Source organism: Rhinolophus ferrumequinum, chromosome 5, assembly GCF_004115265.2.
Source record: "Rhinolophus ferrumequinum isolate MPI-CBG mRhiFer1 chromosome 5, mRhiFer1_v1.p, whole genome shotgun sequence".
In the NCBI taxonomy this organism is placed as follows: domain Eukaryota; kingdom Metazoa; phylum Chordata; class Mammalia; order Chiroptera; family Rhinolophidae; genus Rhinolophus; species Rhinolophus ferrumequinum.
Genome location: NC_046288.1, coordinates 36,648,904 through 36,664,414, shown reverse-complemented (window position 1 = coordinate 36,664,414; position 15,511 = coordinate 36,648,904). Strand labels below are relative to the sequence as shown.

General features: G+C 39.7%; 1 protein-coding gene across 4 annotated transcripts in view; it reads left to right on the top strand.

Moving 5' to 3' along the window:
- The window catches only part of RASGEF1B (RasGEF domain family member 1B), a 534,882-nt gene that overhangs the window by 508,317 nt on the left and 11,054 nt on the right, over positions 1–15,511 (top strand). For all 4 annotated transcript variants that reach the window (XM_033106128.1, XM_033106129.1, XM_033106130.1 and 1 more), the window contains 8 exons: positions 2,231–2,413; positions 3,948–4,070; positions 4,440–4,577; positions 10,402–10,614; positions 11,085–11,159; positions 12,559–12,654; positions 12,775–12,877; positions 14,394–14,473. In XM_033106128.1, coding sequence (XP_032962019.1) covers positions 2,231–2,413; positions 3,948–4,070; positions 4,440–4,577; positions 10,402–10,614; positions 11,085–11,159; positions 12,559–12,654; positions 12,775–12,877; positions 14,394–14,473 — 1,011 coding nt within the window. The remainder of the gene's footprint in view (positions 1–2,230; positions 2,414–3,947; positions 4,071–4,439; positions 4,578–10,401; positions 10,615–11,084; positions 11,160–12,558; positions 12,655–12,774; positions 12,878–14,393; positions 14,474–15,511) is intronic.

Sequence of the window (15,511 nt, the reverse complement as noted above, 5' to 3'; positions counted from 1 at the left end):
GCTCAGGTAGTAAATGGCCATCAGCTGTGATTGGATGGCCGTCAGCTGTGGCTAGTTGGCCGTCAGCTGTAACCAGTGAGCCATTGGCCACTAATATAACTGCCGTGGCTATGCTAGCAGAAAAATGGGGGCTAGCAAGAAGATGGGGGCTCAGCTAGCAGGAGAGGATTGCAGTTAGCATGGGGGGTCGGTTGGTTGGCAGAAAAGCGGACAGCAGGTTGCACGTCGTGTGAATCCAGCCTCCAGCGAGAATATAGTGGTATGACTCCCCTACCTCTGGCTCCGTGGGTGTTCCTTTTTGGCCTCACTATATCCTGTGTTCTTATGTGGGGAGCGGGACCAGAGACCCCGCCTGACACCCTGCATGACAGAAACTGTGTGGTTTTAACCGTCTAAAGCTGGAGGCAGAGAGTCCAATCCAGACGAGTGCTCCCTCCAGGCTCTCAACAGTAACTTTCAGATGCCTCTCGTCTCAGATCCCGGCATCTCAATTTTTGAGTTCCTCCTGGCAAAGGTAGACAGGATCTTATTTTTCTTCCCACCAAGGACAACCCATTTGTAGAGATTATATTGCACATGAATCATCCTCAGAAAACCGGCAATTTGAAGAAGACAGAAACATACCTTGTCCATTGCCTTATACCATGTTAACACTGAGTGACTTATTTAACCGGGAATCCTGCGTGTGAGGTCTTAGCAATGAAGTGTGGAGCACTTGTGTTGACGTTTAGATTCCACATTTCCTGATCCTGTGGCCATGCCTATGCCCTGCGTAAGCGAGATGCACAACAATGGTGACTGATAATAACAAACCTCCCCAGACAGAGTGATTCTCAGTAATCACTTTCTGCCCATTTGCGGCTATGTTTCCAGGGATCCTTTTACGTTCTCCCTCAGCGTTGGTGTTGTGGGTGGGATAGACTACAAAATGCTGAAGCTTTTTCTCTGTCTCCTTTTCTTGATGCTTATTTCCCTAAGTGCCAAGTTCACCTGTCAGGTGAGCTTTATCAGGGATTTTTTTTTCCCCCAACACCCCATCTGAGCGCCCTCCCCCCACGGAGACACTGCACATATTGTGAGGCTTGCCCCCCGTTGGGTGGAGCTGGAACTTAGATGCTGGGGGTGAGGTCTGTGTCTTCTCAGACAGGGCTCCACAGCCCGACGCCATTCGGATGCAAATGTCTTTTGGCATCTTGAAAAGAAGCATGAGCCCAGGTTGTATCCTCATGCAGCCTCCACACACCCTCTCCCTGTCAGCCCAAGGCTGGAGTTTGGCTTCCTCTCATTGTTTGACTGCTGAAACCTGCAGTTGGCAGCTCCTGAATGACTCCATTGTCCAGATCTGCTGCCAGAACCCGGAGTCTGTTCTCAGGGCCTCTCCCGTCCCTAGGAATCCAAGTGATAACTTAATAGCCTCTGGCCTCTGCTGAGCACACTCTGACAAGGCTCTGTGAGTTGTAAAGCACACAGGTGGAGAGGAATGTCACAGTGCTCCTTGTTCTCCAAATCAGGTACCTTCTCAGCCTGTGTGTTTCCTGAGAACTGAGGCTTTAGAGAGCCCTCCACCTCCATAAGAATTTAACACAAAGGGGTGCAAAATCAACAGCATCCCATCTTCCAGGGAAAGCTAGGGAGTCAGCAATAAATCGGATGCATTTATACATCTGTACACACACACACACACACACACACACACACACACTGTGTACTTTAATTCTAGGCCTCTTTTACAATTTCATTTTCAACTTTTGTTTTTGTTATCCTCTCATATGCCCTGTGCTGGTCCGCTATTTCTTCAGTGTTATGTAATACATATGCCAATGAACTTGGAAGGCTTGCACATTTCCTCCTTAGCGTAATAGTTGCTTCTGTGGGGTAAAGCAATTTGAAGCACAGTTTCATTCCCCACCTTTACAACCAGATGTGAAGGACTGATATCTGAATATGGCAGCCAGAGACCCGAATTTAAGTCCAGATTGGATTCTTTGATCTAAGCATTTTATGGCATTTAATGTAAATGAGATTGGTACTCAAAAGTATGCATACATGTGTTACTCAAAGAACAGTTTGCTTCTTGATGGATTCTGTTACTGTATCAGAGAGAACCTAACCTATTTTTAAAATTGCCTGTTTCCTCTTTACCGTTAAAGCCTAATACCTGTTAAAGCTTAATTTTGGTTTGGATTGCATATTACTGATACTATGTGTTCTCTTTTTTCATTTATTTTAGGAAAGCATGCCTCAGACGCCTCCCTTTTCAGCTATGTTTGACAGCAGTGGTTACAACCGAAACCTCTATCAGTCTGCAGAGGACAGCTGTGGCGGGTTGTATTACCATGACAACAACCTCCTCTCTGGATCTCTGGAAGCACTCATCCAGCACTTAGTACCTAACGTGGATTACTATCCGGATGTAGGTATCAGTATTCATTTGAAACACATCCTTGGTGTTCAGCAGAAATCATAATATAGTAGTCAGGGCTCCTAATACTACCAAATTATATCTGGGTGGCTAAGAATTTTTCTAGTACAAATAGCATATGATTATTGACTGCTTTGAGATCAGATTGAGTTTGGGTGTGATTCAGATTTTGGTGGTTGTCTGCATATCAATTTCTTTCCAGGATTGGTACCACACTGTAGGCAGTCAGATGCCATCTAAATGAAGCATCTGTAGTATACCTTGGTTCTTAAATGGACAAGCCAGACAACATTGGATGCTACCATAATATTTAATGCCTTTTTGTTTCCAGGACTGTCACTATGCTGAGAAAAGTGAAGTTAGACAAAGGGTACAAGAGTTATATTCAAGATGAAGTTCTTTATAGAATGGACCTCAGATGACATGCTTGCTAATGTTTTACTTTGATAACGGACATTTGTATAGATAGTACTTCCTAACCTAGGCAATTCATTTACATCTGCTCAGTCTTTACAGCAATTCCAAGAGGCTAGAGAGGAGAAAACTGAAATTCGTAATTTGCATATGGTCTCACTCCCAATTAGAGTTCATGAAAGTATCTAGACACTAGATTCATATGCTTTTATAAATATAATAATGACCTTGGTGTGTAAAGGATAAGTTGTGCTTGCCACTGTAATTCACCATAATGTTTCTTACTGAGTTATCTCTGTATATGATTTGCTACAAAGAATTCTCAAATATGTTGCCACACAGAGAAAGCTTGTAATCAAAAGTAAAAGGAGTTCCTTGTTCAGCTCTCTTAAGTGTTTATGAGCTAGTAAAGGCGCCTAAATGGGGGTGGGGGGTGACCCATGGAATTTTTCTTTTCACTGGAAGTCTGAAACTGTTATAACAAATAAGCACTACTTCATTACTGGCTTCTTGGGAGACAATGTGGTTAAAGAAAAATATAGTGTGATACTGTATTTTATCAAATTGTTTAACCTTTGAGCAAATAAATAGATTACTTGAAAGCCTGCCTTTGAATGTTGTGACACAGCACACAAACACTTCAGTGTGTGACCCTCGACACACTGGAGGATTCTTGAGCTGATGTTGGTTGGGTGTTTTGGTTTCCATTTAGTTATCATCCTATTTGGACACAGAACACGATTCTGTATGGGTAGTACATTTAAGTTAGATTTATCTGTCAGGGCTGGATTTTATTCTTCTTCACTAGAGTGAGTTATGCGTGCTGGTATCCTGGCTCCCACAGGACGGACGTGAAAATGTGCTGTGAATAACTTCTGCAGCTAAACTTATCTTGTAGTTTTGTTATTGTTAGTGTAGTTTAATGGAAAAGATCCACGAGAAGGTAAAGGAGAAATCCATCTTATGGTGTTTTATTACTAGTAAGCATCACTTTGGAAACTGCAGCATGTTAACTTTGATCGAGGGAACTTAATGAAATAAGGTGTATAATATTTGGATAAATAGTAGTTTCAGAGAGAATTAACCTTGATGTTTTTTTCTCTTGCCGCAGAGAACGTACATATTTACCTTTCTACTCAGTTCTCGGTTATTTATGCATCCATATGAGCTAATGGCCAAAGTTTGCCACTTATGTGTTGAGCACCAGAAGCTAAATGATCCTGATGGTGATAAGGTAATGATGTGTTTTGAACTTTACAGTTTTTTCTCTATTGGGTTTGGTAACTCTATGGCTTAGATTTTGTGAACTTGGTGTCCTTAAGTAGCCCTAGCTTATCCCCAGGCTGAGGTGCATAAATGATATCTTGGTTATGCAAAGGGAATTGGGAATGGCATAAAGAACGCGATACAAATCTAATGCCATGAAAGATCCCTAGATCCTTTCTTCAGTTGGTGGCAGATGATTTAGGGGAGGGGGACTGGAGCTTCTTTAACCCCAAAGACTTGGCACTTGAAGTTTATCAGTGACGCTGTTTGTAATTATTTATTTGATATAGTCCATGGTGATAGATATCATTGAATTAGATTTGCTTTTTCTTCCTAGAACCAGATAAGAAAAATTGCACCCAAAATCCTTCAACTGCTGACAGAATGGACAGAAACATTTCCTTATGATTTTCGGGATGAAAGAATGATGAGAAACTTAAAAGATCTGGCTCACCGAATAACCAGTGGTGAGGAGGTGGGTAACCTGAATTTAGCACGACACTTGCATTTCCAGGCAGAACCGTGGTGGGAAATGATGCTGAATAAGACATCAGAATCCCCACTGCTTCCTTTCTGTTTCACCTTTGGGCAAGTTTTCTACAAAGCGTATTGGTCTGTGTGGGGTGTTAAATGGGTATGATTATACAACCCCACTTCAAAGGGATTGGATCTAGGGTTTTATGTGATTAATTTGGGGGAATGTTCGTGTCCATTCATGCACAGGATTCATGATGCAAGTGTGTTCTTTTTGGGTCTCTTTTATTTTTTTAATTTTATTTTTTAACTTAAATTTATTGCAGTAACATTGGTTAATAACACTATGTAAGTTTCACCACCCAAAGTCTAGTCTCCTGGCACCATATATTTGACATATATTTGACCTCTTTGACCCTGATCAACCTTCCCTCCTACCCTCCTTGTAAGTGTGTTTTAGTTTTACTTTACTTTCTTTAGTTTTTCTTTCTTCCTTCCAGAAAGGTTTGACATAGCAAGTTAGGTAATAAATATCATATTTGTAGATATAAACATTAATAGACATAAAATACATAACAATATATTAACAGATAATAAGTAGTATACTAATATATTATAAATCAAAATGGACAGTTTGTACCGTGGAAAGGAGAAAGCAAATGGGCTAATGTTGAGAACCAACAGAGTGGGACAGGACTGCTATGATTTGCATGTAAGCTCCAGATAAAAGGGAACTACAGTTGGTTATATAATTTTCACGATCAGAAAAAGATTAGGCATACTAATTCTTCAGGGCATTAACTGAAATGCAATTTTAAAAGACTTTTATATGAGAGACTTTGTATAGGGGGCATAGAATGAGATCATGGAAACTACTCTGTATAGTGTTTATAACAAATACTCCTTGATAAAAAATGGAGGCCATACAATTAAGGTCTAAATTAGCAAAGGTGATTCTTTGTGAGAGGAGAAGACAAAGGAAAAAGGATCCAAGTCATCTGGTGCCGGAAGTAGACTCAAGGCTAGTGCCTATGGTATGTGGAGATGGAAAGTAAGTCTCTTAGATAATCTTTCATAAATATTGCTTCCCTCAGGTGAGTCTTTGTTAAGAGCTAACTAGCTGCGACATATTCAAGCTTATCCTCTTTGAAGCAGGCCTGGAGGGCTGGTATTCTGTGTTGAGGCTTGTTGGGCAAGGAAGTCCTTGTAGGTTCTGTGTTGCTGGTGAGCTCTTGGGAGCAAGTGACTTAGGCACACATATAACATTTTCTCATAAAAAAAGATAGATGAAGCATTTGGCAGTTGTAGTGATGTCTTGTTTCATTCGCCTTAAAATGCGTTTTCTAATTACAAATAACCTTCCCTGAGAACTTACTCTTTCAGTGGCATACTGGAAAGTACGTAACAAGATACCCACCCTATCTATTCTGTCTACTACTGGTGAATACATTTTAATACTATTTCCCCTAACTTAAAAAGAAAAAGAAAAAGAAAAAGAAATTAGACTAAAATTTTATAAGATTAGTGCTTGAAAAAGTTGCACTTGCTTTCCTGAATTATGTTCTCATGAAAATGGAATTAACCCTTTTACTGATATTATATTGAATCCTGATACTCGAGACAGCCATATTTCCATAAGGTTGAATGAGTGCTTTCCTGACTCATTTTGCAATTTATGTCTGTTATAATCATTTTGCCAGTTTGTGTGTGACAGATTCTAGCAAGGTATGAATTGGTAAATCCCTCACTCACTAAGGCCCAAGTTAAGCATCATGATGCAGCTTTGTAGGAAAATCCTTTATTAGAGGGGTGGGCTCTTGGGTTGCTTGGCAGGGTCAAAGCTGTCTCAGTGACCTTAGGTTATGACAAGCTGCTCAAAAGATTAGTGGCTTCATAAGAACTTTTTCTTGTAGGAGGCTGAACTCTAAGCCAGTCAGTGCTTCGCTTTAGCTAAGTTGTATTTAAGGTCTTGATATGGCAGTCAGCTTACCTTCCCTCTCTTGCTTTTTTAAAAGGTAGAAATGGTGACTTGGTCCTTCCCAAAAAGAACACCTTCAAAATCTTTGTCAAATAAATACTAATAAAAAGTTAATGTTCTCAAAATGCCAAATGGATGGATTTTTGTCCTTTTTGTCATGGGAGAGAGGGTGATCATTTCTATCTGTGCTGGAGAGATGGATCTTTTTTTTTTTTTTTAAACAAGGTCAATCCACTTAAGTGTTGGTAGAACTGTGCAAAGGGCCAAACAGCCTTCTGACCTGGCTTCTTATCAGCATTTCTGTGTTAATAAATCCTTGATAAACCTTGAGATTTTCAGAAGGTTTTGAGTGTGAAAAGAGATGAGAACATAAGCCAAGTCTAACTAAGGAACTGATGAACCTAGAGGCTGAGTGGAGAGATGTCACCTGCCTTGATCAGGGGTTTTACAGGGAGATGTTGTTCTTTCTACTTCTATCCAGTATTCAGAATCGGGTCCTCACTTGGTAGCAGCTTGATCTGAGTGTGCTTTTGTCAAGTCCCTGAATTCTTTGCTCCTTCTTTATTTCTATAATTACCTCTATAGATACCTGCCCTGTAGCAATGTCCCTGTCAGCTCTAAAATTTTGTTTTGGATGCTCTTTCCTCAGTTCTTTGCTTGGCATGCCACTTACCTGTCATGTGCTTAAGTGTCTCTCCTCAGAGAGACCTCCCCTCACCACCCTGACCACAACCATGTCCCACCCCACCCCCCATTGTTGGCTTTCACCACTGTTTCCTTCATAGCACTCGGTGTTAGTAATTACTTGCTTTTTTTATGGCTGGTTTTTCCCCGTTGGACTCCATGCTGTGCCCCCGTGGCTCACCATAGCTCCTTAACTTCTAGCTCAGTACCTGGCACTTAAAAGGCACTCGGTGGTGTTTTTGAATGAATGAATGAATGAACGAACAGTTTGTTTCCTATTCAATTACTGGAGTAGGAAAAATTCTTCCTCTACTGAAATATTATTTCTCTCCACGGGAAGGAGTGTGGGCTTGGATTAGGACTTGTTGCTTCTTGCCTAAGACTTTATGGATTTGGTTTTTTGGCAGTCGGTGAATCCAGGTGTGCCCCATATATAATTTAGGCAGGTTCTTCTGAATCTGCTAGGACAGTTCCACATAATTTGGCTTAATATTTTTCACCCCTGGGGATTTGCCTAAAATGAAGTGGTTTATTAGGACTTGCCTGCAAGAAACATGAAATGAAATTAATGATTGAATTACATGACAAATGACTATAGTGGGTAGAATGCACTTTTCTCTTCCTTAAGGGGCTGGTCTTTATCTTTATTTGCAGGTAATTACTGTCACTGGCATTTGAAGTTATAAAAAAGAATAGGTACATATTTAGCAATTCGTGACTCAGTAAGGAAGCATGCTTAATAACACAAAGCTTTGTTTCTTACGGAATCAAATGGCAGCAGGAAACTTTTAAAAGAGGTCATACACACATATATATGCGCGCGCGCGCACACACACACACACACACACACACACACACTAGTTCTTTGTTATATGAATAGCTTTCCCCCCTGTACTCTTTTGTATATATTTTCCTCTTATATTTTGCTGCTTTTGTGCACTGAATCCTTGACTGTACATTCCTCTGCTATCTCTTCCCTAAAAAAGCATTTTTTACGGTGTAGAATAAGAATCTTTCAGCAGCAACACTAGTAGAGTATTGGTTCTAACACTTTGCTGCATATCAGAATCACCTGGGGGGAGCATTATGACATTTGAAGCAGAAGGATGAAGAAGCCATTTTAAGTTCATAGATTTTTAATGTAATTCAAGATCATGAAAATAGAAGAGACAAGGGGAATAGGGATGAGGGATTTATTTTATTTTTATTTTTGTTGAGGTATAATTGTTGTAAAACATATTAGTTTCAGGTGTACATCACGATTCGATATTTGTGTATATTACGAAACGAGCACCACAATAAGTCTAGTTAACGTCTGTCACTAGACATTGGTACAAAATTACTTTTCTTGTGATGAGAGCTTTTACAATCTACTCTTTTAGCAACTTTCAAATCTGCAGTACAGTATTATTAACTGTACTCACCATGTCATGCGTTATATCCCCAGGCCTTATTTATTTTATAATTGGGAACCTCGTACCCTTTGACCCTCCTCACCCCCATTTCATCCCCCCGCACCCCCAAAAGGGATTTAAAGCAGCTCTCAATTCAGCCTTGAACTGCTTTGAATTCCAAAGAAAGAGGTGTTTTCTTTGCGTGACAAGTGTATTACCAAATAGAGAGCATCTTCTAAACTGATTGCCTTAACGTTGTGTGGAAGACAGGTGTTTTTTTTTAAGGTTCAATTTTTTTAAAAAAACATGGGTATTTCATTATTAATTTTAGGGTAGTCTGTGAATGTAGAGAGAAAAAATGGTCATGTAATGGGCCAATTTTAAAGAACTCAGTGGAATATACCAGACAAGAAGAGAAGTAAAGAAAACAGTAGGCTGGTTGTACTTTTTTTGCCTTGATTTGTAAGAATTGGTCATTTTCAGATGTGTTCATCATTAATCCTTATCGTAAATATGAAACTGTGTAATCATTTGAGTTTTTGTAATATGCCCTCATAAACAAATTACTTCTGGAAAATAATGTGGTTCTTACACTTGTAGGTTAGAGACCATTTGATTTTCAGGTAATTAATTTTGGAAAATGGTATTGTGGTAACTTTTAAAAAGAGCTGTTTAGGCAGTGAAGGGTAAACAGGCCTTTCTACATCTCTAAATTCATTGAGCCTGTCCTTTTTTAGAGCTCTCAGCCTAAGGACCATGCTAGCATTGAGTCAGCCCATGTGCCTTCCTCTGATAGGGGTCTCATAATTTACCAAGAAGGATCATTATTGTTTGTTTGGCAATTTTGGGGTAACACAGGAAGAATTAAAGAACGCCATAACTTACATCATGCTAACTGTACCCCAAGGACTGACTGATTGTGAAGTTATTTCTTGGACTCAACAAGTGTTTTAGAAGTCAAGGAGTTGACATGAATCTATACTACAAACACTGCTTTTAAGACTAATTTCTCTCAAGGGTCGTGGCGGTAGCATGATGCAGCAGCAAACAAAGTTGCAGATAGTAGTAGCATTACAGGGAGAATTGCCCATGTGGAAGAGTTTGGTTGTGAACTTCAGTACCGACCCCTGAATGCAAAAGAAACGGACATGAGCCCAGTGCAGGGCAGATACCAAAAAGGAATATCCACTGCTTTCTGGGGTCACCCATGTTATGGGTAGAAGTCTGGAAGGGGGTTGAGGGGTGAGTGGGAAGTAATGGTGTATTTCTGCGAGGTGGCTGTCCATGTCCTTAGACTAATAAGACAGGGAATGATAGGAATGGGGAAATCAAAGGCAGCCCTAAAGAAAAAGTGTTAGGAAAAGGATGCCCAGATTCGAGATCAATGCATTTTAATCCACCAAAATTAAACCAGTACATTCCTATGCCAGCCCCAAGAACATTTATTTATATTTGGCTCTTATTACATGGGATTCCTTCAGTAACTCATCTCAAATGTAACTTTAGTTTTTTCATGGTGCAACTTGAATCATGCTCTCAAGGGCAGCCCTTGAAAAGAACTAAATCTTACAGGTCTGAAAAGACATCTTATGTGTATGTGTCTCTTTGAAACTGCTAGAGCTAGGCTGAATCCTCCTGTAACTTCCCTGGACCAAGGTGGTTCTCCACCATCAAGGTAAAATCATTTAAGTATATAGCCTCCGAGTTTGCATAGTGGTAAAGATAGGTGTACAGAGCGAGTGTGTAATCTTTTGCTTGTTCTCTGGCAGACATATAGGAAGAATGTTCAGCAGATGATCCAGTCTCTAATCCGCAAACTTGCTGCACTCAGCCAGTATGAGGAAGTCCTGGCAAAAATCAGCTCCTCATCTGCAGATCGGCTCACCGTTCTCAAGACCAAGCCACAGTCCATACAAAGGGACATCATTACCGCCTGCAGTGACCCTTACACGTTGGCCCAGCAGCTGACTCACATAGAGCTGGTGAGGCTGCCGGCATCCTTGCTCTTTACAACCACAGACTTGGTTTGCTTTGGCAACCAGACAGTGTGCTTGTCAGCAGTAATGTTGCAGGAGAGGTTAAAATAATCCAAATGGGAAATAATCTGTGAAATAGCTGGAACTGGTTTTGTTTACAGATTTGAATATACATGTTTCTGATATTCTGGGAATTCACTTTAAAGTAAACAGTAACCAAGACTGACGAGCGAAGAGTTGATTGACCTTCCTCCTCTCTTCCCTTGTCCCCCAATTAATTTTTCTGTGACTCATTCAGCCTTTTACTGTCTAGTGTAGCACTGAGCTAAGCAGAAAATTGCCCTGCTTAGGGTTAGAGGCTCATTTTACAAGCAGCATTAATGTGGGGGGTGGTGCCAAAAGTCGATAGACAGAGTTGACAGTCCATTTCTTCTCCTTTTCTTTAATCCTGTTGACCTTCTGGGTTTGTGTTTCAGGAAAGGCTCAATTACATTGGACCAGAAGAATTTGTTCAGGCATTTGTGCAGAAGGACCCTTTGGACAATGACAAGGTAATCAGTCTACCCAGCGGTCAGCCCTGAAATCAGAAATGGAATTTCTTAGCCTGTGGGCCCAAGAGACAGAACTTGGAACTATTTTGTTTTAGGTTTTAAAATGAGACAGGTTTTTTTGGTTGTTGTTTGTTTGTTTTTTTCCTCTTTCATTAGCCATGTCTGATTCATCATAGTTTTTCTTGAGCCAGGTCTCCAAGTGCCTTTACCGTAGTCTTCCCCTATCACCGACTTTGAGCCTCTTCTTCCTCCTTATTTGGAAATATAATAAGCAAGTAGATGCAGGCATTTGTGGTGATGAAGGTGGGAGATAAAGCCTAATGGTTTTAGCAGATTAAGTCAGAAAGAAAATGCGCTGCTTGTGATTCAACAATAGCAGGGGCGGTAAAGACAGGATATAGGTCCATCACCGTGAGGAAGAATCTTTACCACTTGGCCTCTTGTTTTAAGGTGAATCCCTCATGGTAGGTTTATTGCCTGAGCAAAACCTGCATTTAAAGAAAATAACACTGGGCACTGACTATAAAACCAGTGTACATATGTAAGAAATTTTGGCCCCAGTGATCTTCAGAAGCATTTCAAATTACTAGGCAAAGACTAATGAGTTTTCACCCACTGATGAAAACTCTGCTTTGGGAGTCGGGGCAACAGCTGTTTTCCGGCCTTAGAACAGTTTCCCTCAGTACAGGAAGTGAAGATTAGGTTGTGCAATCAATGGAAGGCCAGTGGCCTTTGTTTATTTGTTCCTTTTGGAAGGAAGGAAAGAGGGATGTGATTAATCTCTTCAGGCTTGGCCTTGAACTCCGAAATGAGCTTACTTCGGCTTTCCAACGATGTGTCATTCACCCTACTAAGGTCCATGATGCTGTAGACGTCCATGTGTCTACCATGGAAGATATTTCTTTTCTTGCTACATGATGCTCCAAAATTTTGTCCTACACTTAATTTTAAGAAAAACTTTTCTAGTCCCCTGTACTCCCAGCTTCTCCTTGCTGTGCTGATAGCATTTGGTATTCACATCTCATCCATCTGTCGATTATTTTAGAATGTACTTGTGCTTCTGAGGATAGTTCCTGTACTTGTGCTTCTGAGGACAGTTCCCACCGAGAGTAACTTAGTTTCCTGGGAGGGAAGGACACTGTCATGCATGTATCAGAGGACATTTCTAGACCCGAAGGATTCCATTGCACTATGCTAAAAGATCTTGATTTCTTTAAGGAGAGTCCAGGATGTTAGTCCCTCCCACCTTCTCTCCCAGTTCCTCTCTCTCACCCCATCCTAGAAAGCTTTCCTAATCCATAAACTGAGAGTTAAGGCCCATATATGACAAAAATGAGAGCCTAACACACACTTTGCTTTTCCTTCTCCAATTCATATGTTCACTTGGTCTCTCCTTTAGAGTTGCTACAGTGAACGGAAGAAGACACGCAACTTAGAGGCTTATGTGGAATGGTTCAACCGCCTCAGCTACCTGGTTGCGACAGAAATCTGCATGGTGAGAAAATGAGTTTTTTCTGTCTCTATGTCTCTATATTATTCTTTCATACTTATTTTACTGCATCTATTATGCCCACATGTTGGATAACTTTCCTTTTTTTTTTCTTTTTCTGTACAGCCTGTAAAGAAGAAGCACCGGGCAAGAATGATTGAGTACTTCATTGATGTCGCTCGAGAGTGTTTTAACATCGGCAACTTTAATTCCTTGATGGCAATAATCTGTGAGTGTTTTCTGGAAGATACATGTCCTTTATACATCCTGTGAAATGTATTCACTGAAAATTTTCAAATACTTGTTTTGTGAATGAAAACTACATCATGATCCTGAATTGCTTCAAAATGTTCAGAATGCTTTACATGACCTAATTTGGTACCAGTGTATATAATCCTTGTAAAGTATACAAGAATTCATGGAATACATTTAGTCAATTTATCCTCATCTGAATATTTACCTGTAAAAGCTTGTAAGTGAGACATTTGTATAAGTTAAGGGTTTAAAAAGTATTGGGGCAGTTTGTGTATCAAGCATTATAGAAATATTTGATCTGAGACTAAATTACCTGATTCCGTCAGCTTGAACAAGAGGGTAGCTTGAGAAACTGGAACACTTTGTGCCCATGCTTCTAGTACTTGTCACCTTCAGACCTTATTATCCTGGAAGACAAACTTTGCTCCTCATCTATGTCATGGGGATTTAACTGCCAGTGACCATGTGTCTTTCCACTCATTCTATAAACATAGAGCATGGGGTAACCCTGTGTCTTAGTTTCTCCAAATTATACCTGTTGCCCTGCCACAATTTATAATGACTCTTTCATTAAAACGTATCCTAATTTATATTATATATGACATGGCTGTCCTACACATTGTAGGTACTCAGTAAATATTTGAATATTTACTTGGCTCTTTAGAATCAGAGTCAACTTGAAGCCAGAGAATCCACCGAATTTAATTCAGTAATTTTGATCCTACTAATCCATGTCCCCTCTCAATCATTTGTTTTTTCCATTTCTTTTCATATCATTTCCTCTTTATCTCCCCCATAAAAAATACTGGCCAAGTTTCAGCTCTTTATATGGCTCACTTCCTGAAAGTAGTGAGTAGAACGATATCTAAATCAGGAACCTGAATGAAAGGTCCACAGTCTAGGTGATAGAAGATGACTTAAGTATACAAGAATTCATGGAATACATTTAATATTTAATTTCCCTCTGATACCATTAAGAAAATGTCAAGGCAAGCCATATCATGGGAGAAAATGTTTGTAATATATATGTAGTTTTGAAAAACAACTTGTATCTAAAGAACCCTACACATCAATCATAAGACAAATAACCCAGTGAAATGAAGGGCAAAATACCACAGGCACTTCACAAAAGAAGATACAGTAATGGATAATAAGCATATGAAAAGGTGTTCCACATCATTAGCCATCAGAAAAATACAAATTAAAATCACAGTGAAATACCATTTCACACACTGGAATGACTACCATGAAAAAGACTGGTTGAACTAAGTATTGGTGAAGATGTGGAGCAGGTGGAACTCTCAGACAGTATGGGGGAAGGGACTGTAAGATGGTTCTACTACGTACTTTGCCAAACTGTTTGGCAGTTTTTTATAAAGTTAACTTACTTATACTTAGTAATGAACACTTTCTCAGACTATAAGTGAGAATGGCTTTTCTTATTTCTCTCTTTCATTTTTCTTCTCCCCCTCCCCATTTTAAATGGGAAGCTGGCATGAATATGAGTCCAGTCTCGCGACTGAAGAAAACCTGGGCCAAAGTGAAGACTGCAAAGTTTGACATTCTCGAGGTATGTGAAACTGGTATTTTGCTGTTAAGTAACATTTTATACCTGGAAAGTGGAATTCCTTTATTTGATCTTGCCTCTTGATCAGATAGTACTACAGAGAAAAAAACCACCTCTTCTTACAGATCCAGGGACAGGAAAGGGAATAGAATTGAGCGGGGGTGGTGAGGGGGAAATCAGGTTGTGTACTAGTCTTTTCATAGAGAGAGGTGTCCATTTTGGGTTGAATTGACTAAGAAATGGTGACCTGTCAGTCACATCACATCATGTGCCAGGATGGAATGTGAGTCCTGAACAGTTTGGAATTCTCCTTCAATGTATGCCTACTAACTTTATTTATTTACAGTGTCCCAGGGGAGGAATTCCCCATTCCTACAGAAATTTTCATTCATCCTTTCAACCAATTTAGCTAGCTTATGAAACCGCCCTTCCAATATAATCTCAGGGTAGTAAGACTTACACATAAAGGCATTTGTATTTGAATCATATTCATGTCATTATTACCTTGGTCTATTGGTGCTTTGAATCTACTAACTTTGGAGATAAGAAATTAGTTTTTCCTAAGTTTTCCCCCAAATTGGCAATTATCATTGGGTATATAACATTTTGCTTTATTCATATTGTCTGATAAATTTCTTTTCCTTCTTGTAAGATAGTATGCTTCCATTATTTGTGAATGATTTGTTACCAAAAGCAAAGAACAAATTAATTACAGTGTTGGGTCACTGTAGGTGGCTCACCATCAATTGACACAGTAACCTTGACATGAAACCAGGAAATGGTTTCTGATGTTGGCATTTGACTCTTTGTTATCAGTTTTAAGTCTAATCTCAACAGTGAACCTGGAAAGAATTTGGTCTGGGTTTAATATTATCAAAGCTGACATCAGCTTAGGTAAATAAAGCAAATCTCAGGAAAGAAAACATTTGTGCTCTAATGTGTTTCATGCCTGTGTGTGTGTATAAGAGGGATAAATCCTATTCTTAATGAGTTCCGTAACTTACTTTGAATTTTTTATGTACAGTTAAAAAAAGTGTGATC